Source organism: Oryzias latipes, chromosome 10, assembly GCF_053564925.1.
Source record: "Oryzias latipes strain Hd-rR chromosome 10, Olatipes_Hd-rR_3.1".
In the NCBI taxonomy this organism is placed as follows: Eukaryota; Metazoa; Chordata; class Actinopteri; order Beloniformes; family Adrianichthyidae; genus Oryzias; species Oryzias latipes.
Window position 1 is genome coordinate 2,528,839 of NC_136246.1, and position 27,261 is coordinate 2,556,099.

General features: G+C 41.5%; 1 protein-coding gene and 1 long non-coding RNA gene across 7 annotated transcripts in view; one reads left to right on the forward strand and one right to left on the reverse strand.

Annotated features, from left to right (window-relative positions):
* Positions 1 to 3,793: 3,793 nt before the first annotated feature.
* The window catches only part of ldb2a (LIM domain binding 2a), a 94,066-nt gene continuing 70,598 nt past the window's right edge, over positions 3,794 to 27,261 (reverse strand). Inside the window, exons 5-9 of one of the 6 annotated variants that reach the window (XM_023959478.2) lie at positions 24,980 to 25,063; positions 19,786 to 19,909; positions 13,053 to 13,106; positions 12,337 to 12,473; positions 3,794 to 5,685 (exon numbers count right to left, since the gene is read on the reverse strand). In XM_023959478.2, coding sequence (XP_023815246.1) covers positions 5,455 to 5,685; positions 12,337 to 12,473; positions 13,053 to 13,106; positions 19,786 to 19,909; positions 24,980 to 25,063 — 630 coding nt within the window. In that variant the 3' untranslated portion in view covers positions 3,794 to 5,454. Of the gene's footprint in view, positions 5,686 to 12,336; positions 12,484 to 13,050; positions 13,107 to 19,785; positions 19,910 to 24,979; positions 25,064 to 27,261 lie in introns of all 6 variants that reach the window. The other 5 variants (XM_023959479.2, XM_078953834.1, XM_078953835.1 and 2 more) reach the window with 5 other exon arrangements.
* Positions 8,001 to 8,687, forward strand: LOC144994817 (uncharacterized). The gene is made up of 3 exons (XR_013658460.1): positions 8,001 to 8,152; positions 8,270 to 8,371; positions 8,565 to 8,687. It is a non-coding gene; the product is annotated as an uncharacterized LOC144994817 (long non-coding RNA).

The window sequence follows — 27,261 nt, forward strand, 5'->3', positions numbered from 1 at the left end:
TATAAAAAAGAAAAACACGAGTGTTTTTCATTCTATATTAGCCGTGACGCTCACGTTGTGGGTGGTGTCAGCTGTGTGGCATCCAGTATGTTTTCAAGATATCTATTTTTCTGTTGCCATTATTTTAATTATAGTTCAATAAATAGATTGTATAAAAGTGAAAGTGAAGTTTTTCCACATGAACAAATCCAAAAATAAAATAGGTGGCAGTACTGCGACCTTCCACTTGGAGATGCAAAAGTTCTTTCGTATGTTCAGATCCGCTCACATAACTAAATCACACATTTTCCTGTCTACATCCTATCTTTGTGTTTAAAAAAATGTTCATGCTAAAAAAAAGTAAGTGTAAAACTATTATTTTTAACTTACATTCGTTGCCCCAAATGTAAGAATAATTATCAAAGAATAAGAAACTCAGATTATCTGACAATCCTAGAATTGATTAAACCTGTCATGGATTCCTTTTCAGCGATAAATCAATTTAATATTCCTACAACCCAACCAGATCCATCTATTTGAGGAAAGTTGGTAACCAAATCAAATCAAATCAAGTCAACCAATACTATTAAAAATCGTTTCAAAATGAAACAAATTAATCCATAATTGATATTGGAAAATACCATTTGGACAGAGATATGGTAGTTTATTTTACTGTCATGTAAAAATGACCAATTACATCACACTGGACAACACACATGTGATGTCATCAAAAACTGATCATCCATCATTCCAGTCCAATGTGTGGACAGACTTTGAATAAAGTCATGTGACCATCCAGTGTCTAGAATGTTCTAAGAATGTTCCCTTTGGATTCTTTGGATGTGGAAAAACAACAGGGGTGAACTTTAGGAAACTAACATGTGAATGGATTTGACATTCATTCTAGTTTACTTGTTTGTTTGGACACAGATTTCATTTCCACTTGATGATCTGGAAGAAATCCAAGAATCTGGAAAACTGTTCAGTAGCAGGAATTTCTGTTTGAGTCTCACTGCTGGAAGTTTGGATAAAGAGGATCTGGATCCCTTCTGGGTCAGAGAATAGGATCGTTTAAAATGAGCTAATATTGACTTTGAATCGCATCAGCAAACAGAATGTATGACATAAATCAAATTGTTGTGAAAGTGAATAGTTACACCCCTACATTTTAATGTTTACTCTCTGTGTTTAATGCCTCTGGATTCCTTTGGTTGCAATTTCAGTGACATAAATCAATCAACTGACTGAAGAACAGATGGTTTTACCTGACCGGTCACTCTGACAAACTATGTTTGTCATTTGAGATCTGAATCATGACACAGAAAAACAAACGACCATGAAGCAAAGCAGGGGTGGTTGCAATTATTCCTTGACACAACTAATGTCTTTAAGGCTGGTCTCTGACCATCGGACAATGATGTGGTTTTGTTCAGACCAAACTTGTCGATAAAGGTTCTCATTCTTCCAGGTGATGTTGTCTTGAAGGTGAATCATGGCACCTGGACCTAAAGTCTTCTTTGAAACTTTTCACTACTCAACCAAGTGGCTTCACCAGTCTCGCTCATATTTATGTAATATTACCCCTTGTGCTATCTTAGATGACCCCCCCCCCCCCTTCCATTGACGTGTTATTCCTACCATGACAAAGGTGGATAAAGGTGGAAAGATTTCATGTAATCCATGGACACCAGTGAAGATCCCAAATCATTGAAGAAAAAAGGTTCAGAGCACTGTCTAGTGGGTCTAGATCAGTGTTTTTCAACCAGTGTGCCGCGGCACACTAGTGTGCCGTGGGAGATGGTCAAGTGTGCCGTGGAAAATTGCCCTCATTAACTGATCTAAAAACATTTCCCATCTCCAGGATTTCAGCTCTGTGTTCATCCAAACAGGCCCTGATAAAACACTGAGGAGTTAGGAATATAAAAGATCGTAAAATACTTTTTCTTTGCGTTTATTTTATTTTATTAAAGACATTTTGATAAGAATGACCGTACCGCGATTCAGCTGCAGCTCCGGCTGTATTTGGGAAAAGTCCCGTCCCTTTGACTGTCTCCACCAATCATTCTTGAGGGGCTTAATCACATGTCATCAGTCTGACCAATCAGAAGTGCTTAAAGTCTTCACTTCCTTGTCCCGATTTAGCTCGTAAAGTCGCTCAGTTCTAACAAAAATACCAGCTAAAGCTCGTCTTTAGCGCTGTAGCTTTCCACAGAATCCGGTATCAGACCGTGGAACAAGTGAACAAAACAATGAAGCTCCGAAAACCGATCTCCGGCCATTTTATGCACTACATCTCCCATGATGCATTGGGTTGTGAGAGTGACAGGGCACAAGGAGATCTGTCGTTAAACGTCTTGAAACCAACTAACACACATCAAACTATTTTTAAATCTTCTAACTTAACTTTTATTGAATCTTTTAGAGAAAAAAACAGCTGCAGTTTCCAGCTTTTTCTGCAACAATTATCTCAAAAATGCATGTGAGATTGTGGAGGGGCTGTAGATCAATACAGACTATGAGTTTCTCCTTCTTTTTTTAAATTTTTGGATGCTGGTGTGCCGCGGGATTTTTTTTAAGGTTAAAGTGTGCCGTGGCTCAGAAAAGGTTGAAAAACGCTGGTCTAGATGACCCCACTCCCAATGTTAAAGTGCCTAGGATAGCACAAGGGGTTAAAATTAGTTCCATATCAAAATCAGGCAAATGAACCTCACAAAAAAAAAACATCCTTGATGAACATGGAGCAATTTACATACTCTAACAAGGCAATGACTAGAATAGAACATTTCCGCCGTTTAATATAGGTAAGAGTCAATAGTAAAAACTATAACATCTGGGTCATGACAGTAAACATCAAAAGATAACGACTTTGAAAGGCACATTGATGTGAGAGGCACTCCGGATTCAGTTTTGTATTTCAGAAGATAATCAATAAAAATAACAGAAAACCAGACAAATTCAGGTGAATAAATCAAAAGATTTAGAATGCTAAAGTCTTTGCTGATTATTAATTTAGATATGGTCTCTATAATGGACAAGGTTGCCAGCTGGTTGACGTCCTCACAGTTTTCTGAACGGCGCTGCTCAGAGAGCCCACTGTCACTCACCTGTCACTCACCTCCAATGCACACATGCTTGTGTTGTTCTGTGGACCTGAGGAGCTGTGAAAATAATCCCAAGAGTGGAAGGAAGACAGAAAATTGTTATCCTTAAAGAAAGACATTAGAAGCCACATTGAAGTGTTTTTCTTCCAACTGTTGGTTATGTAGTGATCTAATTATGCATTCTTGTCTTCTTCAGTCTTCCTGCTCCCTTTTTTTATGATTTAATGGGGGATTTTTAACCCTTGTGCTATCCTATGACCCCCCCCCCCCCCCCCCCTTACATTGACGTGTTCTCCCTACCATGACAAAGGTGGATAAAGGTGGAAAGATTTCATGTAATCCATGGACACCAGTGAAGATCACAAATCATTGAAGAAAAAAGGTTCAGAGCTCTGTCTAGTGGGTCTAGATGACCCCACTCCCAACGTTAAAGTGCCTAGGATAGCACAAGGGTTAAATGTTATTTTAAACTATAGGCATAAATATTCGTATACATTTTCTTTTAAATGTTTTACAAATAAAAATCACAAGTCCAAAATTCATATTTCTATAACGATAACTAGATACATTCATATGTATCTAGTTTCATTTCATTCATTTCATTCATATGATCAGTTTTTATTTTAGAGTAAAACTTGTTCAAATGATAAAGCCCCTGAAAACAGTGCACTGGTGGGAAACCCCCTTACTGTGTGTAACCAAGCCCAATTCAGTCTTTTTAAGCACGGTTTATTGGCACACATAATGATAAAGCATACATACCAGACATCAGATTTGACACTGAACACTTTTGCTATATAATGTACAAATGATGTCTATTAACAGTAGGTTGAAACATATTTAGAAATGTGTTAGCATCCTCACAAATGCACAAATAAATATCCATTTGATCCAATTAGAAAGACCTCTGCCTGCCATTGTGTTCCTGCTGATTTTCAAACAAAAATCTATCAAAATTAGTCAGTGGCATACTTGAGTATCAATTCAATGAAAGAACACTTGTGAACACAAACACAGGAATCTCCCAGTGTTTCTGTGGGGTGGATGACATTTCATTTCAGTTTAGAAAAGTAAAACTGCTTTGTTGATGTTAATGAAAATTCCTCAAATACAACAGCTTTATTTTTTGTTCTTCTCAAGTCCTGTTTTAGTTCTGTAATTGTTAGAGACCAGGTAACATTAGACATTTTCTTTCTTAAAGAGGCAAAGCAGCATTTGTCTTTGCCATCCCACAGAAATAATCCCCTCTGGGACTAAACAATACAGCTGCCAAATCCAAACTGCTTTCAGTGGCTGATTTACAGTGGACAAAATAGATTCCATCCTTATATACAGAGCTACAAACCTTGTTACAGTGTTCCCAAACTGTTGAACCCAAAAGGTCAAATCAATGGATGTGTTTTAAAAGCACAAATAGCAAACAAAATCAAAGTCCTCTAAAATCATGCAGGAAAAGGTTTATTGTCAGTTTGGGAATAGGTCGTTAAAGGGAAACAAAGTCCAATTTTAAGAAACGTATAAAGAAATCAACAACATTAATGCGTCAAAGCATGTTGACAATGTTCACGCAAATTACAATGTGACTGCAAAAGATTCAGAGAGAAGCAAAATACCAAAAGACTACGAACACAATCAAACTGGTTTGCATGAAATCACAATCTGTGACGACTGCCATAATGTGGAAAAACAATCCAACGGCGATTTTCTCTCATTTGAAAAAAGTCCATTTTGGCAGAGCACGTTTATTTCCTCTTAATTGGAAATGAAAATAAAAAGCAACAACAGAAGCAAACCAACAGCCGACTCAATTTCCAACGAAAATGCAATCGCCCCAAACAACGTTTCATTTGTCCCCATTGTGGTGAGATGCTTCCATGGGCTCTGCTGGCTGTTAAAACCATGTTTCCTTCACAAATTTTCAATGTCTGAGACGTTTATTTTGTTGATTTTACTCTTCTTCTTTCCTTCCCACTGTCTGCTGTCAGCATGATGACTTCTGACCTGCAGGTCAAGCAATCACAGCTGTGGTATTCCACGAGCCGAAAGGTTCATATCTGTGGGTCCAGGGTGGAGAATTTGATCTGCCGGCTCTCAGTGCATTCTTCAAGTAAGCCTCACTTTGCTTTGCTATTTTTAAATTACAGTTGCATACAACTTGTATGCATAACTTGTCTGTGGGTATTGCTGAACAGTGCAGACAGTTCTCAGGGTTCTCCTGGTTGTTCCAATAGACAGAGTCAGGCTGGGCATGCCGACCATCAGGGGTTCTGATTCATGAAGATGTTGAAACGTATAGAAGAACTGCCCTTTGGGGAAGGGGGGTTAAAACCCAGTCCACATGGAGCCAAGTATCTGCTGTTTTCTTCTCTGGTTTTTACTGCGAGGGTTGTGGCGCTGTGCTCTCAGGCTTGCTGTCCTGGGCAGCAGGGGGTTTGCTGTTCCAGGGGGTGTTGTTTCCCAGAGCAGGCGAACTGGTAAAGTCGTCCTCGTCATCCAAACCATTGGTGGCGTCATATTGTGTGTTCTCTAGGCGAGTGATCAGGCGCTCATCTTCATCCCCAAACTCACCACCCATCAGTGTGGGCTCACCCACCACCATCACGTCCTGCAGAGACAAAGACGAGGAGAAAGACGTTTTGACAACACAACAGTTCCTTTTCAGGTGATTAAATTAATAAAAAAAAATTCCCACTACGCTCTGATAGTTCTGTTCCTTTATGGCATATTTTCAATTCTTTTCATCCTTTCAGTGTTAAAAAAAAGACATTTACAACAGAAGACATCTTTAATTCCATCTATCCAACAAACAGGTTTAAAGATCTTGTGTGTGTGTTGTGTGTGTTACTGGAGTGTTGGGTTTTGTTGCAGAACAGACTAAATGCTTCTTTAAAGCTACTTCAAATCTTTATAATCCTTTTTATCTGGCTCTATGTGTGATGGTGCTATTACCAATAAAGCCAATATGCCTTTCTGCAGAACTTTTAAAATACCCCCAGAAGAGAAATGATTCTATTTAAGTTTATTAAATTCTTCGGAGCAGTAACCGACTTTTGCTTCTTTTACTTTTGGTTTTTCCCTTCAGGGGTCACCACAGCAAATCAACTTCCTCCATCTAACCCCCTTCTGCATCCTCTACCAACAAGATTCATTAAAAAATAGATCTATAAAGACTTTTAAATTAGAATAGTATCACTTACAATAAATGCCTTTTCCAATAATAAAAAATGGCATTGACAGTAAATAAAGTTCTGATGGCCTATATCTTGCTATTCTTAAGCTTTTTATAGAAAACAATATCCATGTATGTGATCATTTATTACCTTTGGCACATTAAGGAATTATTTTTTTAATTAATTATTCGTTTTTTCCAATCCGGAAGTAAGACATTTCAATCTCTGAGGCTCCGCCTTTCACTCCTGTGGGTTCCGCCCATTTCATGACATCATCCTAGAGGCGGCCTTAGCAGCGTGAATGTGTCTCGCCCACGAAAACAACCACATCCAAACTTTTGCAAAGAAGGACGTGTATACTGTGCATTTAAAAGGAAGACGTTTTTGCTGGTCCCCGGTAGCTCCATGGAGAAAGTGTGTGTGTGTGTGTGTGTGTGTGTGTTAGCCTGGGGGCGGGGCTGCCAGCACAGACTCCTACTGAAAAGGGCTGTTCCCACTTTGTGATGTCACAACGTGAAAACCCACGTGTTTCCGTGGAGTGGGAGGGGCTGGTGCTCAGAGCACGGGTTTTTAGAGGAACGCTCAGAAATGCGTGAATGGATCAAATTACCGCTTTGAGATTGTTTATAGTGTGGAATGAACATTTTCATAAACTTAAAAGCTCAAAAAGCCCTTTCAAACGGCATAGAGCTGTTTCATTGTGTATTTTGCGATTCTCGAGAACCCAGTTACCCTCAGCTGAGGGTGTGTGTTTCTGCTTCGCCGCACATCTTTTGCCTGCACTGGACTTTGACTGCAAGTGTTTTTAGGACAAGCCTTGCTGTATCCAGTGAACCCATCCACATGGTCAACCCCTCTCACTGCTCGCTGTGCAAATGAAACCTTCCTGTTGAGACAGTGGATTCTCCTGGTGCTCTGTACCAGCTGCAATCAATACTCATCATGTAAGACATATTTCACACAGATGACCCTCTCAGAGGGGGTCATGGAGGGGAACAAGGGATTTATCCTATATCTACTGATATCTGTGACTGTTGTGATGCTGAGAAGCCTTGATGAAGAGGGATGAACCCAGAAGGGCTTCTGTTGGCTCATGTTTTTTTTTCTTCCTTACAAAAAGAACCCACAACACTGAGATGTGGTCTACATTTTGACATAGGTTTTGGCTGCATTAGTTGTGAGTTTTTGTATCTCATCTGTGTATCTTGCTGCCCCCCCATTGTAACCTAGGAGGAAGCTCTACAGTTAAATAGGGCGCATGCTTCACTGGCCATGTGTGTCAACTGTCTGGCTTGGGAGATCTCCTCCTCAGCCATTCCTCTGCAACAAGCACACACAGATATCTGCACATGGCAACCAAACTCCAAGAGTCTACCCTACTGTCGTAAACTGCTACACAACCCTGAATCCCAACAAACAGGCACTGAAACAAAGCATTGATGGTGGAACTTTTGTTCACAAACATTCATTTCACAGCAACACTATTATATACAAAGGCTTTTTAACATAAAACAGAGCCATTAAATGCTGATTCCGGCACAGAAAACGGTGTAACTTGACCCACTCCCATCAAAAGGCAACGATAAGAGGAGCAGAGCATGAATCCAAGTCATCTCTAAGCCCCCAGCGACCACTTCGCAACCCCACGATGCCTTAATCAGGCTAATTAATTTAGGTGCGCTTTTCAACCAAACGACAATATCCACAGTTTTGTCAATTTGCATCGTTAATTAAGTCATTAGCTAAAATGTCCTGATTGCCAACAAGCCTTGCATTCACCATCTGTTCCTGTGAGGAGCCCCCGTCAACCTACCTCTGGCCAATTTTAGGAACACCCCTCCAGAAGAAAATCCCTCCAACAATAACAGCTGGTGGCTAGTCAAAGACTGGGGAGCTCTAATTGTGAGTTAATTAATGCTATGTTTGCGTGTCTGCTCATCTCCTTAAGTTAGCTTTTACAACGGCTGAGATCAGGCTGTGAATGTTTCACCCAACACTCTTATTTGCATATTTTGCCAGATTAGCACGGAGGACAAATTTCCATGGGCTCCCAAACAACAAGTGGAAAATTGTTGGGATTGGGCTGACAACAAGAACACAGATGTTCTTTTAACTGCTGCCGTTAGTTTATTATTTTCAATACTTTCTTATTTGATTTGTTTTTGTCTTATATGTTGGCTACTGAAAACTAAAACATCCTAATTCCTTCTTTATTAACATGATTTCTAAGCAGGACGTACTTTGTCTTGTCGGTGCTCTGACCAAACTGAATGTGGCTTCTGACTTCATTAGTTTTATTTCCGTCTTTTTTTAGACAGTGTTTGCTGAGATGCACAGCTTCGTTTCAGCGGAATGTTTTAGATACAACCCTAACCTGATGTTACAGCAAAAGAGATGGTTTGCAGTCCGTCACCACTGACTCCTGTCTGCGCAGCTGCTGCAGACAGTTTTTCAAGGACGGTGAAATTTGCAAAAACATTTGAAAACAACCCGAGATCTTTAATGGTTGTATTTTCTGAAAGCATTCAAACAATAAAAGTGACCTAAAATGTATTTCCATGATCACATTCAAACTAAAATAAGTCAACTAGATGAAGGTTTTGATTCTTTGCATTTCAGAAATATTTTTGATTTGTTTTTCAGTTATTTTAGAATAAATTGAGCTGTTTCAGCTCATAAAAGTATAAAGACACACATAGCATATATTTAAGTTGAAAAATAAAGATCACCCAACCTCATGATCCTGACAAACACTTAAAGCAGCATGTGTCTGTAGCTCTGACCACTAGAGGTCAGTGTTGCTCCCCACCTCCTACCAAAACCCCCCCCATGCTGGAGGGTCCACTCCTCATTGTGATTGGGCTCACGTAGGCTCGTGTTCAGCCACAAACGAACAAGTTCTCAGACAAAGACGGCAGACGTGCAACATATGTAAGCAGCGTGTTGGCGGGCCGTCCTTAAGAGGCGCGTAAATGCACCACCGACTGCTGCGGGTGGGGGAGGTGTTGGTGCAGGGGGGGATGATGAAGTAAAGAGCGTGCATGTGATCAGGAAGGAGTGCGCAGATATCCCTTATAATGAGAGCTGGCGCGGTGCCACGCTGTTTTCTGCAGAGAAAACAATCTGCGCATGTATGTGTGGGACACAGGCATCATGAATGTGTGAGACCGAGGAAGAGGAGCGCAGGCAGCAGGATGAAGACAAGAGCGCAGAAAGGCCTCTCAGAGTGCGCATGGCGTTGTGTTGTTGATCCAGAACCAACACCAGCTGAACGAGGAAATGAGAAAAAGCCGCAGATGAAGAAGCAGCCTGACTTAATAAAGGAGAAACAAAGTGTGGCCAGAATGAAAATTCAAATGAGACGTTCCGTTCCTGCTGCATTCTGCAGACAGCTCCACCGACAACACACCGATGTGGTTAGTCTAGGTTTGTCTAGAGCCCTGAATCTCTGCAGCAAAGACTGAGTGCACACCCACACCTTCACCATCCATCTATGCTCTCAACCTGCTGACGCCCTTTTGGGGCCACGGGTTGCTGGAGCCTGTCATGGGTCTTGTGGGTGAAGGAGGGGGTCCTGTGACAGCCTGGCAACCTGTCCAGGGTGTATCCCACCTTCACCAAAACTGGTAAAAAAGTTAGAACTGCATTAAGAGTGGCGAGCACATTCTATGGAGGGGGACTGCCTTTGAAACAAATCTGTTCATTAAACCAATCTGACCAACAAATGTGATGCACATTCAAATCCATGGATCCACACATATTTAAAAAAAAAAGAAATTCACGTGTTTTCTAAGGGAAAAGAGCTTTTTCTTAGTTTTCATACAAGATTTAATTTGAAAAAAATAATAGTTCCAAAATAGTTTAGTTTACATCAATAGTTAAACTGACCATTAAACTGACCCCAACCAAACCAGAATGACATTTTAACAAAGGATTTTAACTGAATCCTGTTAATTCATAAATCAAACTGTGAATCCAAATCGATTCCATTCACTGGTTGAGCAGACCTTCTATATCAAAAAATAGGGTCAGTCTCTCATAAGAGCTGCAATGCTGTGACACCATGAAGAGCATTTTCTAGCAAAACAAACCACATAAAGACAAGATATTCTCTGAAATAATCCGCCACTACAGAGGGATCATTTGTGGAGGACTGCAGCTCTGCTGCACACACTGTATGGAAACCCATTAGCTCTCTTAAGATTCCCATTAAGCTGAATGAGCCCTGTGTACAACATGAACACACATTAATGCCAGCCAGCCACACTTTGGCATCAACAAATTCCTTTTATGTTTGGTATCAGTGCATTTTATGCAGGCCCTGAAATGATCTGTGCTGAAGAACTGCACCAGCGCGGCTGCACAACACTAAATTGGATGCTGGGGAGTAAATGTAGTACAGCATGAGCATAATGAGCAGTGCATGAGGAGGAAGAAGAAGAAAGTACAGTATGGACTGCACACAAACACAATGGCATGGGATACTGGAGGGGGGGGGGGGGGGTCACTGCACTCATCTGTTTAAGAGGCTGTTTAACCTGTTGGGGTGTCAAGTGTTTTCTATGGAGATCTGTCACCAAACCAGGCCCCTCCACAATGGAAAGGGGGAACAGTGTGACCAGTACAGATACGCAGATGACCATGTATTCAGTATAGTGAACCTGGTGCCCATGTTGCCTCAAACAGATCTAAAACTGGACCTCACTATTAACTGTTAAACAGCCTGTTTTTTTGTTTTTTTTTGCTTTCAAATATTTTGATACTTTTATTCAAAACAATAGATTATACATCTGACAGTTTTGTATCTGGAAATACTTCTTTGCATTGTACACACGTCTACATGATCATTTCTGATGTCACTTCTTCCTTGTCCTTTTATTTATTCATTTTTTTGTAATCATCTTTGTGCTGCTCCCTTTTTATGTCCTCACAGCAAATCATCTGCCTCCATCTAAACGCCGCGTCACATTGCAGCTACGTACATTTTGCGCTCATTGCACGGGTGAAAACTGGTCATATGTGAATATATGCGTAAAAAGTGAGAAAAGTTGTGTTCTATATCTGTAGTTTTCACAAATGTATGACAAACGAACGACATTAAAACCACGGAATAAGCACGAATAAACCATGCAAAGAATAGGTAAATGCGCACTTCATTGGATTTGTTCACCTTGACATTTAGAGCACTGAGCAAAAATCACATCAGCCAGTTTAAGCCATGCTTGGCCCCCTACCACGACCCGGTGCTGGACATCGCCCCCCCAAGAGACCTGACCGAGAGACCCCCACTTGGTATAAACTGCTGGAGGGGTCGGCCGATTTATGTACTCGTCACACAATACTTCAATCATGCATGTAGGGTGCGTTATTATTGCACTGCTTGTATGCAATTAATTAGTGATTTGTGCATCAATTGAATAATTTTACCATGTGTGCCATTTATGCGATATAAAAGTTGTACATTGGTGATACATGCAGGAAAGGTCTGCAAGACATATGTGGAACGGTCGTGGAAAGCCACAAATTTAGCAAAAGCAAAAATCAAATATATATATATATATATTTATATATATAGGTAGATTTGTTGGAGATTGTTGGCTGAATAGTATGCCAAAACCGTTTGAGCACCCCTGATCTGCAGTATATCCATCACTTCAATCTTAGCTGTAGTGCTTTCAGTGCTTTGATGTTATAGATGTCTGTTTTATTTCATTTCAAATCATTTCTCTGTGATTTTCATTATGTACATTAAATTTGTTCGGTTAATACGTCTGATTGGGTAAACACATTTGAACTATGTTTTGTTAAATTTTAATTTTTTGACACAGCTTGATGATACATGGAAGCCAGTTTATAATGCTGTACAAAAGAAAAGGTCAAGTCTTCTGTATTTTTGTAGTCCCTGCAGGTTTCTTCATCTTACGGCAAGTTTGGTTTGATCCCCACCTTCTGGGATTTGGCAAACGTTAAACCAAATAGCTACAACAACAGCAATTGCTGCTGCTTCTTTGTTTCCCTGTAGACATACAAGAGCAGATCTGCAAGACGGTAAAGGAGGAAGCAAACCGAGTGGAGCCGATGCTTACAGGTACCTGACTGGAGAGGCTGAAGTTGGTGGCGGGACTGCGCTTCTTGCCTGCGGTGGCTCCCACGCTGCTGTTGGCGCTGCTGGCTGAGTTCTTCCGTTTCCTCCTCTTCGTCGTTGTCTGTCGGGCAGGCTCAGCTTTGGCGCGACCAGCAAAGAGAAACAGAGGCCAGAACATAATGCATACAGACGGAGACACGTGGAGGTGTGTGTGTGTGTGTGTGTTTGTAGTGGTGTTTGTGGAGTCATGTTGTTGACAAACTGTGAGGAAAACATGCGTGCAGACATAAAAACATACAGGTAGCTCTTTATCAAACATGCTTACACATGCATGCAGAAAGAACACATTCAGATAAGAGCATTCTACTAGAACCATGAGAGCTTTGTCTTCAGAAGTGAATCCACACCAATGTTAGCATTTCCTTAGACATGCACATGGAAGAAAGAACCGTCTCTGCTGCACAACGGACACATGCTGACAGTGGAAGTAAAGTTAAATCTTCTCTGCTGAGGCAGAAACAACACCTGTTTGTGTAACACAAATGGTTTTACAAAAGTTTAGATTCGTTTTATTATATGCTGTAATTTTTCACATGCCAAGCTTTTCGATCTTGCTGTTAAGCATCCCAGTGAGCCTACAGGTGTGTTGTGCTCCATTGCAGCAAGCACCACGACACTGGCCTTTCTGCGACTTCAGACGACTGACAGGGAAGATACCTTTTTTGTGATTTGTAGGGAATATTTCCGTTTTGAAGTTCTGTGGATGTCCAGCTGAAAACGGAGCCAAAACCAGGTTTATTTCATGGATGCAGTGATAAAAGACAGAAGATCAGAGGTGAAAACAGACAGACAAAATTTAAACCACTTTTGATTATGTAGCACTCTGACGTTTCTACTAAACATTGGAGCTTTCAATGCAGATGGTTCTTGTAGACACAATCCTATTAAAATCCTTATAAAAAGTATAGGAAAGTTTAAATAGAGATCTTAGTGGAAATACATCTCATACATAAGAACCTGTGCATGTTGTTCACCTTTCGGCATATCCCTTCAGGGGTCGCCACAGCGAATCCGCTTTCAGCAATACGCACATTTGGCTGCCCTTCCAGACACAACTCTGTATTTTATCTGGCCTGTTGACCACCACAGAGGAACCCAGACCCGGGAATCAAACCCCGGTTTTTCCTACACACAGCCAACAACGGCCATTTTATGGAACCTATGCTGTGTATCCATCCATCTTCCTCCACTTATCCGGGACCGGGTTGCAGGGGCAGCAGTCTAAGCAGAGATGCCCAGACTTCCTTCGCCCCAGCCACTTCCTCCAGCTCCTCTGGGGGGACCACGAGGCGTTCCCAGGCCAGCTGACAGACATAGTCTCTCTAACGTGTCCTGTGTTAGACTTGGAGGCCAGGCCGGAGCAGTTAGAAGCGCGGCTCCGCACAGTTGAAGCTAAGCCGGCTAGCCAGGTCGTTACTCGTAGCGCGGGCCGCGCTACCAGGGCTAACTTAGCTAGCACCCCAGCGCCCTCCCAACAGCCGGGAGACAGTCAGGGGTTTGCACCGGTTGGGAGGAAACATCTTGCTAAACGCAAAAACTTAGAGCACCCGAGACTCCACGTTAGTAATAGGTTCTCCCCCCTCGGCGACACACCCGCTGAACACTCAACTCTGGTTATAGGCTCTTCTGAAGTTAGAAACGTGGAGCTCCCAGCGGCTACAGTCAGGTGTTATCCGGGGGCCAGAGTTGGTGACATTGAGGGGAACCTTAGGATGTTAGCTCAGAGTAAGTCTAGGTTCCGTCGAGTCGTGATTCACGCAGGCGGTAATGATGCCCGAAGGAGACAATCAGAGGTGGTTAAGTTAAACGTAACTTCAGTGTGTAAACTGGCTAAGACGATGTCCGACACTGTAATTTTCTCTGGTCCCCTGCCGAACTTAGTCAGTGATGAAATGTACAGCCGCTTTTCATCATTTAACCGCTGGCTTTCTAGATGGTGCCCAGAAAACGGCGTTGGTTTTGTGGATAACTGGAGCGCGTTTTGGGGGAAGCCCGGTCTCATGCGGAGAGACGGCGTCCATCCCACCCGGGACGGTGCCGCTTTTCTTTCTAGAAACATTTCTGCTAGCCTTAGTCTGTTAACCTGACAATCCAGAGACGAGACCCGGGCGCAGAGCAGCAGTGTAAAACGCTCCTCTGAGCCTCCCTTAGGGTTAGTGCCGGTGCAAAACCCATGCAGGGAAAGTCAAGCAGGTCCTAGCTTTAACTTATGTGCTGAAAGACAAATGAAAGGAGCGCGTCATAGAAACCTTAAAGTGACAGACAGCAGTACTCACAAGCAGAATTATGATGTAATTAAATGCGGTTTATTAAACATTAGATCCATTTCCTCCAAGTCCCTCTTAGTCAATGAGTTAATCATTGATAACAATCTTAGTCTTTTAGCCTTAACAGAAACTTGGCTCCAACAGGATGACTATGTTAGATTGAATGAAGCAACCCCCCCCACTTATGCTAACTATCAGAAATCCAGGATTTCAGGGAAAGGAGGTGGTTTAGCAGTAATATCACAGTCTAGCTTACTTCTCAGCCCTAAAGTTAAAAATGCTTATAATTCATTTGAAAACATCATATTGTCTATAAATCACCCAAACAGGAAAACTCGAAAACCTGTTTTACTCATAATTATTTATCGCCCCCCCGGCCCATATTCAGAATTTTTAACTGAGTTTTCCGACTTCCTATCGACTTTTGTCTTAGATTCTGATCAAACTATAATATTAGGGGATTTTAATATTCATGTTGATGACCCCAGTGACTGCCTAGGAAAGGCTTTTGCAGCTTTATTAGATGATGTTGGTTTCACCCAAAGTGTGAATGAACCCACTCACTGTCATAAGCACACCCTGGACCTTGTTCTAACCCATGGGATAGAGATCAGCCAGCTGAGTGTCCTTCCTCTTAACCCCATCATTTCTGATCACTTTATGATTACCTTCCAGTTTACACTGGAACATCCTTCTGCCCCAGTGAATAAGAAACAGCTTAGAAGAACCTTAACTGACCGTTCTGTGTCTGAGTTTAAACACACAGTTCAGCCAGTACTTAGTGATATTCTGAGAAAATACTCTGAGTCCAGCTCCCATAGCATCAGTCCTAGTATAAATGACCATTTTGTTAATGATGCCTTACAAGCCCTCAGGAGTACACTCGATGTTGTTGCCCCCCTGAAACCTAAGTTTGTTAGACAAAACCGAGTAGCACCGTGGTTTAACGCTGAAACTCGTTCTCTTAAACAAGAAACCCGTAAGTTGGAAAGAGAATGGCGCCGCTCCGGTTCAGAGCAGTCTCTGAATACCTGGAAACATAGCCTATTAAATTATAAAAAAGCTCTGCGTAGAGCTAGAAGCCAGTACTATTCAACCTTAATATCAGAGAATGGAAACAATCCAAGATATCTTTTTAGCACTATTGCTAAATTAACTCGCAGTCAGAGCTCAGTAGAACCACATGTTCCTGTTTCTCTCAGCTCTGATGATTTTCTTACATTTTTCGATAGTAAAATCTCAAATATTAGACATAAGTTAAATCAAGTTATTCCTACTATCAGCCCAGAGCAGGCTGAAGCGGTAGAAATGGAGGCATCCATAGAAACCTCTGTAACATTAGACTGCTTCACTGCTGTGGATCAAGTGGAAATAGCATCAATTATTAGGTCCTCCAAATCCTCAACGTGTCTGTTAGACCCAATTCCCACCAGACTTTTTAAAGAAACTTTTCCCCTAATTAATGATTCCATATTAACAATGATAAATCCCTCTCTGGAAACGGGTTACGTGCCACAGTCTTTTAAATATACAGTTGTTAAACCTCTTCTGAAAAAGCCCAGTTTGGATCCTAGCATCTTGGCCAACTATAGACCGATATCAAACCTGCCCTTTATTTCTAAAACCCTAGAAAGAGTTGTAGTTAAGCAGCTTTACTGCCACCTACAGGACAACAGCCACTTTGAAGACTTTCAGTCGGGGTTTAGACCCCACCACAGTACGGAAACTGCACTAGTTAGAGTCTCTAATGACTTGTTATTGGCCTCAGAAAAGGGACTACTTTCTATTCTGGTCCTGTTGGACCTCAGTGCTGCCTTTGACACTATCGACCACGGTATTTTACTCCATAGATTAGAGCAGGACATAGGGATCAGAGGATCTGCTCTCCAGTGGTTTAAATCCTATCTGTCCGATAGGTATCAGTTCGTTAATGTAAATGGACATTCCTCTCAGTGCACTCGAGTCAACTATGGAGTCCCACAGGGCTCAGTCTTGGGACCAATCCTGTTTACGCTTTATATACTACCCCTAGGAAACATAATCAGGAAACACAGCATTAATTTTCATTGTTATGCCGACGATACGCAGTTGTATTTATCCATGAAGCCTGACCAGAATGACCAGATAAAGAAACTGAACGCCTGCATCAGTGACATCAAGACCTGGATGACAATTAATTACCTCCTCTTGAACCCAGAAAAAACTGAGGTCATTATACTTGGTCCTAAAAACCTCAGAGATGCTCTGTCTGCTCAGATAGTCTCCCTGGATGGCATAAGTATAACCCCCAATTCCACAGTTAGAAACCTTGGGGTTTTACTTGACCAGGATTTATCATTTAAGGCTCACATATCTCAGGCGTGCAGAACTGCCTTTTTTTCACCTGCGGAATATTGCTAAGATCAGAAATATACTTTCTAAGAGTGATGCTGAAAAACTCATCCATGCATTTGTTACGTCGAGGCTGGATTACTGTAACTCCTTGTTAGCAGTGTGTCCTAAGAGTTCCTTAAGAAGTCTCCAGCTTGTTCAGAACGCAGCAGCTAGATTGTTAGCTGGAACTAGCAGAAGAGATCACATCACTCCTGTGTTAGTTTCGCTCCATTGGCTCCCAGTTGATTCTAGAATCAAGTTCAAGATCCTCCTGTTAACCTATAAGGCCTTACATGGAATGGCCCCGTCCTATATTAAGGACCTCATAGTCCCTTACCATCCAATCAGAACACTTCGCTCGCAAAATGCAGGACTGCTTGTGGTTCCTAGAATTAGTAAAAGTACGGTTGGAGGTAGAGCGTTTAGCCACCAAGCCCCTGTCTTATGGAATAAACTCCCAACTGATGGAAGAGAGGCCGACTCAGTTTCTACATTCAAAGTTAAACTGAAAACATTCCTCTTTGGACAGGCTTATTGTCAGACTAGTTAGTATTCAGAGATTATTTAACTTAATGTTAATTTGTTTAAATTAAACTTAATAATAACTATTTCTTTTAAAAGGCTGCTAGAAGTTGAAGCTGGGGTAACTATGGTGCACTGGGGTTCTGTCCTCTTTCCTTTTCTACTTCTACCCTTCCTCTCCTCTATTCTTGATCATTATTCATCATTTAGTTCTCCATGCCTCTGTCTGGTGCAGTGCGATTCATGTATTGTCCCTCTTTTCCTATCCCCTCCTGGGGAGTGGGAGTGCTTCCAGATTCCAGTTGGCTCATCCGTGCTCCAGTTCCTGACCGTTTACCTCGCCTTTGCTCCTGCTCCTACACCTGGCTGTGGATCCTGTCTCAGGCTCATCTCTGGCTCGTCTCTGCTCTGTGCCTGACCGAGTACCTCGCCTCTGCTCCTGCTCCTACACCTGGCTGTGTTTCCTGTCTCCGGCTCGACTCGCGCCTTTGACTGTCCCCACAACCACGGCTGGATGAAGCTCGTCTGCTGGACTTTTATATATGTAGTTGTAGATTTAGATAAGTTAATTCTTCTCTAAGATTTCTGGTAAATCGCCTGTCCATCCTGGGGGAGGATCCCTCCTTCATGTGGGCACCCCTGAGGTTTCTTCGTTTTTTCCGGAATCCGGTTTTTTTGGGAGTTTTTCCTTACCGCCAAGGGGGGTCTATGCAGGGATGCCAGTATAGCTTAGTCAGTTTGTTAGTTCATTTTAGTATTTTCCTATTGAACTCTTTGTATTCGTGATCCTTTTGAGTTCATGTTTTACTTCGAAGCCCATCGAGACGACTGTTGTTGTGATTTTGGGCTATACAAATAAAATTGAATTGAATTGAATTGAATTGATCATGGCGAAGGAGAGGCTCTCATATTCAGTTAGAACGAGTGGTAGATCATAATACAAACAAAACCCAGAGTCTTAATCAGAATCTCCTCTCTTTCTTCTTTTGACTCCTGACTTTGACAAACATGTGAGTAAAAAAAAGTGAGCCTATTGTGAGAGAATTATTTCTGTTATCCCGCTGATTTCCTTCAATGCTGAGCCAGTTGAAATCACTTCCATTTCCACAGGAAAGGACTTATCTGGGAATAAATGCACTTTTTGCTTCCTTCCTGGCTAAATCCTAGCCAGTTTGCGAGTTGGATAAGAATGGCAGGAAACATGGAATAACACATCACCAACACGGAGAGCCACACTTCCAGCTACACTGTAAAGTTCATCTGTGAAGATGACATACAAAAGCCTTTTTATCATGTCCAGTACAATGAAGAGCACAAACCTTCATTACTCTCACTAAATTCAAACAACAAGCAGAATAAAACTTAGCTAGTCTGAGCCAGAATTGACAAACAAATAATTAAAAATCCAAAGCCTGCCTTTTTGAAATACGCAAACCTGGTTGTGACACAAATGATAAACCTGCAGAAGATTTCATGTGAGCTTGTGATTGTCTTGCCAAAGCATTAGGACAGTGAGGAGGCTTTTTGTATTCAAAAAATGCCCTCAGTGTTTTCTCTCCGTCTTTTTCTCTTGTTGAAGAATGTCGTTGACACTGGGGAGCCTCTGGCAACAGAGCTGGATATACTAGTTTGATTACAGCCAGCACTCTTAATTAAAGTTACACAGGTCTGAGTTGAGGCTTTTTGACTGGTGTTGGTCTTAAAAGACACCTCGTCACGCCTCGCTAAGCATTGCTGTAATTTGCAGCCCCTCCAATGTGTCCCAAAAAGAAAAAGAAGCTTGGTTTCCTCTCTCACCAGCTTAAGACTGCACAGCCAATTTAAGCCTGCTACTTTTCAGAAACAACCCTACAAGCATCAATCATAGCTGGCTGAGAGCCCCGTCAGGACTGGCAGGGCTGAGATTCAAGAGGAAACTGAATTCTCATTACTTCACATACCTGACAGGCAAAACATATTTGAAGGATTAAGATGTTTAATGGCAAATTTGGAAATGTAAATGATGCAATGAAGGCATTCGAAGGGAAAAGATCCAGATTCTTGCACATTTAAAACTTTCTTGATGGATTGATTAACTAATACTGTGTTTTAACACTCTTTCTGGGGTTTGGCACATCAACATTAACATTAACAGGTTAATCCAGCAATGTGAGAACCTTTGAAGAAATCAATAGCTTTCTCAGCTTGGCTGTTCTTTAAGTACATGATTGGTGATTGTTTGGGGTTACCTGGTGGGGCTACCATTCTCTGCCATTTTTGGAACAGACATGTCTTGAGACAGTCCCTGGGGCTGAGGTTGTAGGTCTTGTGTCTTGACATGAGCTCCTGCATGGGCTCCAGGATGACACACAGCTGTGGACAAACACGACAAACCGCATTACAGCTTAATAGCTTCTCCTTGCAGCTGGACCCATAACTGCAATGAAGACAAGGTCTGCTCACTCCTCTGGTTTCAGTCCGTGGGGATTGAGCCCTACAGGTGCTGTTGGTTTTTGGGTTGTCGAGAGGGTCGTAAAGAAATTAACCTTACCTTAACAAACACTTGTGTAAAACTGACAACGTTTCTCTGTTTCACACAAGACGTAAAGACTCTGCCTTTACTAATCAAATGACAAAGAGGGGGTTTGCCATTTCCAATGTCTGCAGTCATGAAAAACTGATCTATGTCAAGAACAATTCTGACATTAAACAGAAATCATAAAATCAGGTGGATTTTTCTTGCCCCTTCTTTAAAATTTACAAGGTTGAACCTAAACTTTAAGGGGGAAACTTAAATTTCTTCCACTTTAAGGAGGACCACAGTATAACTCTGTTTAACCCTTGTGCTATCTTAGATGACCCCCCCCCCTTCCATTGACGTGTTCTCCCTACCATGACAAAGGTGGATAAAAGGGGAAAGATTTCATGTAATCCATGGACACCAGTGAAGATCACAAATCATTGAAGAAAAAAGGTTCAGTGCACTGTCTAGTGGGTCTGGATGACCCAACTCCCAACGTTAAAGTGCCTAGGATAGAACAAGGGTTAAATGACAAATGTCAACCTTAGGCAACTTGACTTTTTTCCAAATTGAGGACTGAGTTGGTCTAAAAGTCTTATATGTGTCATGAGTTACATGATTAGAATTTCTAACCACAGCTTGAAACTTGGTAGGTATTTCTGCATCAGTGTTTGCAGAATTTCTTCACAATAGGAAACAAAAATATTTCAGGTTCAACTGCATTTTGCTTGACGTTAGGCAACAAGATGCACTTTTACACATTTGGACCCTTTTTTCATTGAAAAAGGTTTATTAAGATTCGGCCAACCTTCAGTAGCTCTATAGGCCACACTTGGCAGTGTGGTAAAAATGTTCTGGGGTTTGGGTTAATTCTGTTTTTTACCATGGAAATAAACTTCTTCTAAACCTTCCAGATAAAGTATCTCTAAAAAATGTACTCCTGAGAGGAGCAATGGGAGAAAGACTCACTCAAAATAGTCAGGATGGCAGATAAATAGCCTTTGCTGGTTGTTTACACCTTCCACAAAAAGTGTGCACAGGTAGCCCTTTCTTCTCTAACCCGACGCTGATTGTTGTTGAATTTAATGAGTGACCAATGATTTTTTGTTTTACAGCACTTTAAATGTGATTTAATTCAGGAGAAAGCTAGACATCTCTAGAGAGCTAAACAAGGGTCAACATAAATAAAGATGAGCTGCCGTAAACAGCTGGGTGGTGTACCTTCTTCACCAGCAGCATTCATGCAGATGCTGGTTGGAGTAGCTGGAGGACAGGCACGGCTCTGTTTACATCAAACCGATCAAATATGAAAGCCAGAGTCAAACTCAAGGCAATAAGTCGGCTCTAATTCTTCTGCTGTATTTTACTTTTCCGTGCAGTCATTGGTAAAACCAGTGACCGAGTCTTCTGTTAAACCGTCACTTTACAGAGCTCACCTGTTCAGTGGCTAAAGCAACTAGACAACGCTAACTACAGCTTTATGCTGGTTCATCAACACAACAAAAATACAACTCTTTTTGCAATATTAGAGAATCATTTCTACTAAGAGTCAGAAAAAGAACCACATGCCAGGTAATTTCTGCAGGTCTTGAGTGTGACATGGTTCCTGCATGTTCATATCTGTGATGCTCAAATTCTCCTCACTGATGCTGTCTCACTGTCAAAGCGTGACCGGTGCAGAAACAGCAGTTTACCAAGCGGCTCAAGGGCGCTCCCACATTCATTACTTTAAGAAAGGAGACTGTTAATCATTCAGTGCATGTTCAAATCATTTCATCTGACCTTCAGCTTCCCACCACTCCCACTTTCCCTTCATGAGTTCTAATCAACATGTTTGTCCCAGCTCAGGGTGCTCTTTGCAGCAAAACTTGAAATGATCAAAGTGCAGTGAGCCCTTGGAACGGAAGCGTGTCATCCACATAACGACTACTACGGTGTGTAAAACAACTCTGGACGTTGTAATACAACTTGTTCAGCGAAATCAGGAATCCTTGTGGAACTGATAGAAGTTCATGTCAGTCTGAACTAGTTTTTTCAGCCTCAGGTGATCACGTCCAATGTCTTTACATAACTTTAGCAACGTGTAATGCTTTCCCCTCCGTCAGGATGGCCGTGTTTCTGTGCCACGCCGCTCCAGGCAAAGAGAACATCCCTGCAGTAGACCAATCCAGTGTTCTCCTCTGATTGTTCCCTGCTGACACTGTAATATCCCTTCCCTGTTCAGCCAGAAAGCCTGACTCTCTCGGAAAACAAGGGTTATTTTCAGCTTGAATAGTAGGAAGCCTACAGCCACGATACATGGAAAAGCTGAAACACTACGAATGAATAACACATTTTTGCATTCTGGTTTTAACGTGACAGACAGACAGACAGTCATGGCCGCCCAGCCAAGAAGCTGTCAGGTCTCTTTAGAAATGAGGGAAAATGCTGGGCAAGGCCTTTTCCAGACAAGCACTGTATTGTGAGGAAAGGCTGCATTTTACCTCGACACACCCGATATCCAAAATGTGCAACTTGTTAAAAATCAGTAACCATCCCCAACTTGATTTTTCAAGAGAGATGCCAAATCCCTGTGTTGCAAACAAGACATCAGTTTATTTATGGTAAAACTCTACTTTATTTTCTGTTCAATCTTTTTAATTCCATTTAATGATAAAACCCTGGAGAATTAATGTATATAAAAACAAAGAAACAACGTCCAATTATTGATCAGTTTTTGAATCTTTGTCTGACCATCCACCCACCCAACCATCCATCCATCCATCCATCCATCCATCCATCCATCCATCTGTCCATCCATCCATCCATCCATCCATACATCCATCCGTCCATCCATCCGTCCATCCATCTGTCCATCCATCCATCCATCCATCCATCCATCCATCCATCCATCCATCCGCCTGCCCGCCCGTCCGTCCATCCATCCATCCATCCATCCATGCATCCATCCATCTGTCCATCCATCCATCCATCCATCCATACATCCATGCATACATCCATCCATCTGTCCATCCATCCATCCATCCATGCATCCGTCCATCCATCCATCAATCCATAAATCCATCCATCCGTCCATCCATCCGTCCGTCCATCCATCTGTCTGTCCATCCATCAATCCATCCATACATCCATCCATCTGTCCGTCCATCCATCCATCCATCCATCCATCCATCCATCCATAAATCCATCCATCCGTCCATCCATCCGTCCGTCCATCCATCAATCCATCCATACATCCATCCATCTGTCCGTCCATCCATCCATCCATAAATCCATCCATCTGTCCGTCCATCCATCCATCCATCCATCCATCCATCCATAAATCCATCCATCTGTCCGTCCATCCATCCATCCATCCATCCATCCATCCATCCATAAATCCATCCATCTGTCCGTCCATCCATCCATCCATCCATCCATCCATCCATCCATCCATCCATAAATCCATCCATCCATCCATCCATCCATCCATCCATCCATCCGTCCATCCATCCATCCGTCTGTCCATCCATCCATCCATCCATAAATCCATCCATCCGTCCATCCATCCATCCGTCTGTCCATCCATCCATCCATCCAAAAATCCATCCATCTGTCCGTCCATCCATCCATCCATGCATCCATCCATCCATCCACCCAGCCACTGTTGGGTGAGGGGGGGTACACTGTGGACAGGTCGCCACAACCATACACTCATGCACACACACACTCATGCCTTTGTCTGGGCATTGCTGTCAAAATCATTTCAGTCACATTTTTAAAATCATTGGTTAATTAGATTTACATTTTTGGTCAATTTCAGTTCTTAAACCATTCATGCATTTTTTGTTTTTAAAATATTGTTTTGTGTAAAGTTCTCATTTTTAACTAAATATATGTGATGGATAATATGAATAATGCAGGAAATGAAAATTAACCACTGTATTGAAGGAAGAGTGATTTCATAATGGATTTGCATCTTGTAAGGAAAGATCAATTGGAATCAGTTCAAATCAATTTTAAATTCAGCCCACTGAAAGTCAAAACCATATTTTTAAATGTAAATTAAAAGTTGATTTTTTTATAGTTTCAGTTATTGTCCTTTTTAATTTTGTGATGGTCTAAATCATAAAACCTCCATGAGGAATTACAGACCCTTGCATTTGGAGGCTTCTCTTTCAGCCGCATCAGAGCAGCTTTCTGCAGAAAGAATGGTTCTTAGAGAAAAGCACAGCATGGACCCAGCATCCTCTCTTCCTGCCTTGGTGTCTCTCCTCTCTCAGCTACAATAAGCAATGAAGGTGCCGTTCTCTGATTTGCGTCTTTTCACAATTATGAGTCTCAACAGGGAGCTCTCATTAATGTTATGCTAATTTTCTGTATCCAATTAATTCTTCCCTCTCCCTGTTTGTCTCGCCCTCGCTCGTGCTCTCCTATTTGGAAATAGTGGCTGTCAGTGGAATGTGGCGTTGAAAAACACAAACAGAAGCCTCTGTCACAAACGGCTCATGTATTTACCCGGCCTATGCTTCCTTTATCCTGTAAATGATATCGCTTTATTCCGAGTGCTTTCGTGCTGAGCACAGAAGCAAGAAGGAATAAAAATACAGGAAAAAAAGAACAATTCTAAAAGATGGAATGGGAATTTCAACAATAAAAGTATAGGGTCAAACCATGAATTTAAAAAGGTGTGAATAAATTAAATATAAAACAACAGCTCTATTAAATCAATCTAACAAAAAATATCTAAAGAAATCTACATTGAAGATGTTGCACAGTTAAAAATAAACAAAATAACAACAGGAGGGGTTTTTGAGCAGAGTGAATTACTGAGTTTCTAATGGAATTATTCCATGATGTGCATCACAAGCAAGAGAGGAGAACAACAGCAAATGCAAAATGACATATATTGTCAGACACACACACAGACACACCGTACTTACCCTGAGGTAGTTGAGGGTGAAGTTGGTCAAGCCCATGCGAGTGATGTTTTTGGACAGTTGTTCCAGCACCTGAGGGTCCTGTGCCTGAAGTAAGCAGCAGGAAAATAAAGATGAAAGAGACAAATTCTGCATAAAGAGCAGATTTACAACCGAAGTCACTGCATTCAGCCAAATCCTTCTAAACATCTAAATCCTTCTAAACAGGATATTTCCAGAACTCAGCTATATTAGATGTTTATGCAGAGTCTCACAGGTGTCTTTAACATGTTCATTGCAGTTTCTTCAAAAAGAATCTCCAAATAGTTGCACAGCTGATTTGAATAGTGAGATCGCCACATATTTATAGCACTGAAACATATATGTACTTAAACCTGAAACCTATAAAGCCATGTTTTTGAGTAAGGACAACAGCTGACTGATGACAGGAAGCTGGAAAAGGACAATAAATCTGCAGATTTGCTTCACTCTTCATATAAAAGATTCATGAGGACGAGAGGACATGGCTAATTTACACACATGAGTCTGAGTAACCAGAATCAACTAAAGAATGAATTGCAAAAATTGTGTTGATCCAGAAAGAACAAGAGTGATGTGGAGTGAATATTAAAAGTAAACACAAAAGCCACGCTGCCAAATCTGCAGACGTGTGATTGTTCACCAAGCTTGTTTGTTGCTTCCCAAAAAGCTCCTGCATTCTAAAAAGTCACAGGTATTGACAGAGCAAAGCAGCCCAAACATAGCAGAGGCAGCAAGCCGCCTTGCATTGGGTGGCTCATGAAAAATGCATCATTCTATCTGCAGTTGCATCTCTGAGTGGAAAAAGTTCAGAGGAAAGTGAGGGAGGGAGGCCTTCTGTGCTGTCAGCACAGGCACAGGAGGACTGAACCAGAGAGCATTATTTGGCAGCTGGAGGATCACAGACCAAAATACTTTACTCATCAAGCAGAATTAGGGGGACTGCAATGGACACAATCCTTCTTGGCTGCACAGATACAGAGATGCAACAACAGTCTGTGTTGTAACCGAGCAAATACTGAGACATGGAGACCATCCAGAGGCAGCAAACATGTCTGTGCAGAAATATCTGAGGAAAAAAAAGCATTAAGATGCAAGATGGTGGCTCCAATTTTAAAAAACACAAGGTCAGAAGGCATCTACAGCAAATGCATTGCATTTAGATTGACAGGTGAAGCTGAGGTGCTGCTCTGCTGCCAGCGTGCCATGCTGTCGTCTGTAACCGGCGAGGAAGGAGAAACCACACGCGTGTTGGTGTGACGCCGTCACAGGGACATTCGGTCAGAGTCCAGACTCAAACCCATCAATTTAGGGATTAAGAATAACAAAAATGCAAAACAACATAGAAAGATATGAACATTTTTTTAATCTTTTAGGTTTCTGAGGCAAAAAAGACTTTATTTTTATTGAATCTTCAAGCTGTTTGGAAGCTTCACTAAGTTGCATTTCAGTTAAATGTTCCAGAAACACTGAAACCATGTTTGTTGCACAATGTGGCTTCTGTTTGTGATTTCGAAGTATTTTTCTTTTAGGATCACTGCAGCTGAGATGATCACAGCAAACCACCAAAGGCAGGTTTTCCTAAAGCTCACACTGATCATTGAATCTGAGACCTGCTTTGATAGAATCACAAACTGAGGTCCAGCTGAATATTGGCCTCTCTTCAAAGCCTCTGATGGTATATATTTATTTATAATGTTTTAAAATGGAAACTTGGGAGAGTTTTCACCTAACTGTATGTTTTCTTTACAAATATAATTATTCTCTTTCATTTAAAATGTAGAAAGATAGCTAACATTTTCTGCACTGGAAATAAACGAGTTTTCTTTGATCCTTCATGTCCATCACTCAGATTTCTAAAGGCAGCTTTGGATCAGCCTTTCATTCAGTTTATTGAATTCTTCTTTCCTCAAAGATAGGGCTGCACGATATGAGGAAAACTTGCGATATGCGATATTAGAGATTAATATTGCGATATTGATATAATTTGCGGTATATAAAAAAATAGAAAAATGCCAAAAACATCATTCCCATTTCATTGCAACAGTTTAAAATTACACTCCAAATGACCCTCATCGACATAGGTTACAAACATCTAACATAATAGGCCTCCATCTGATTGGTAAACAATGGGAAGCATAAAGGGATTTATTTGATTTGTTAAATGCGTCAAGCTGCCATAAGATTGTTTTAACACATTTTGGGTTTACAATTTATTGCGATATTCGCAGTCTTTTGCGATATGCCTATTGCAGAGCTGGATATTG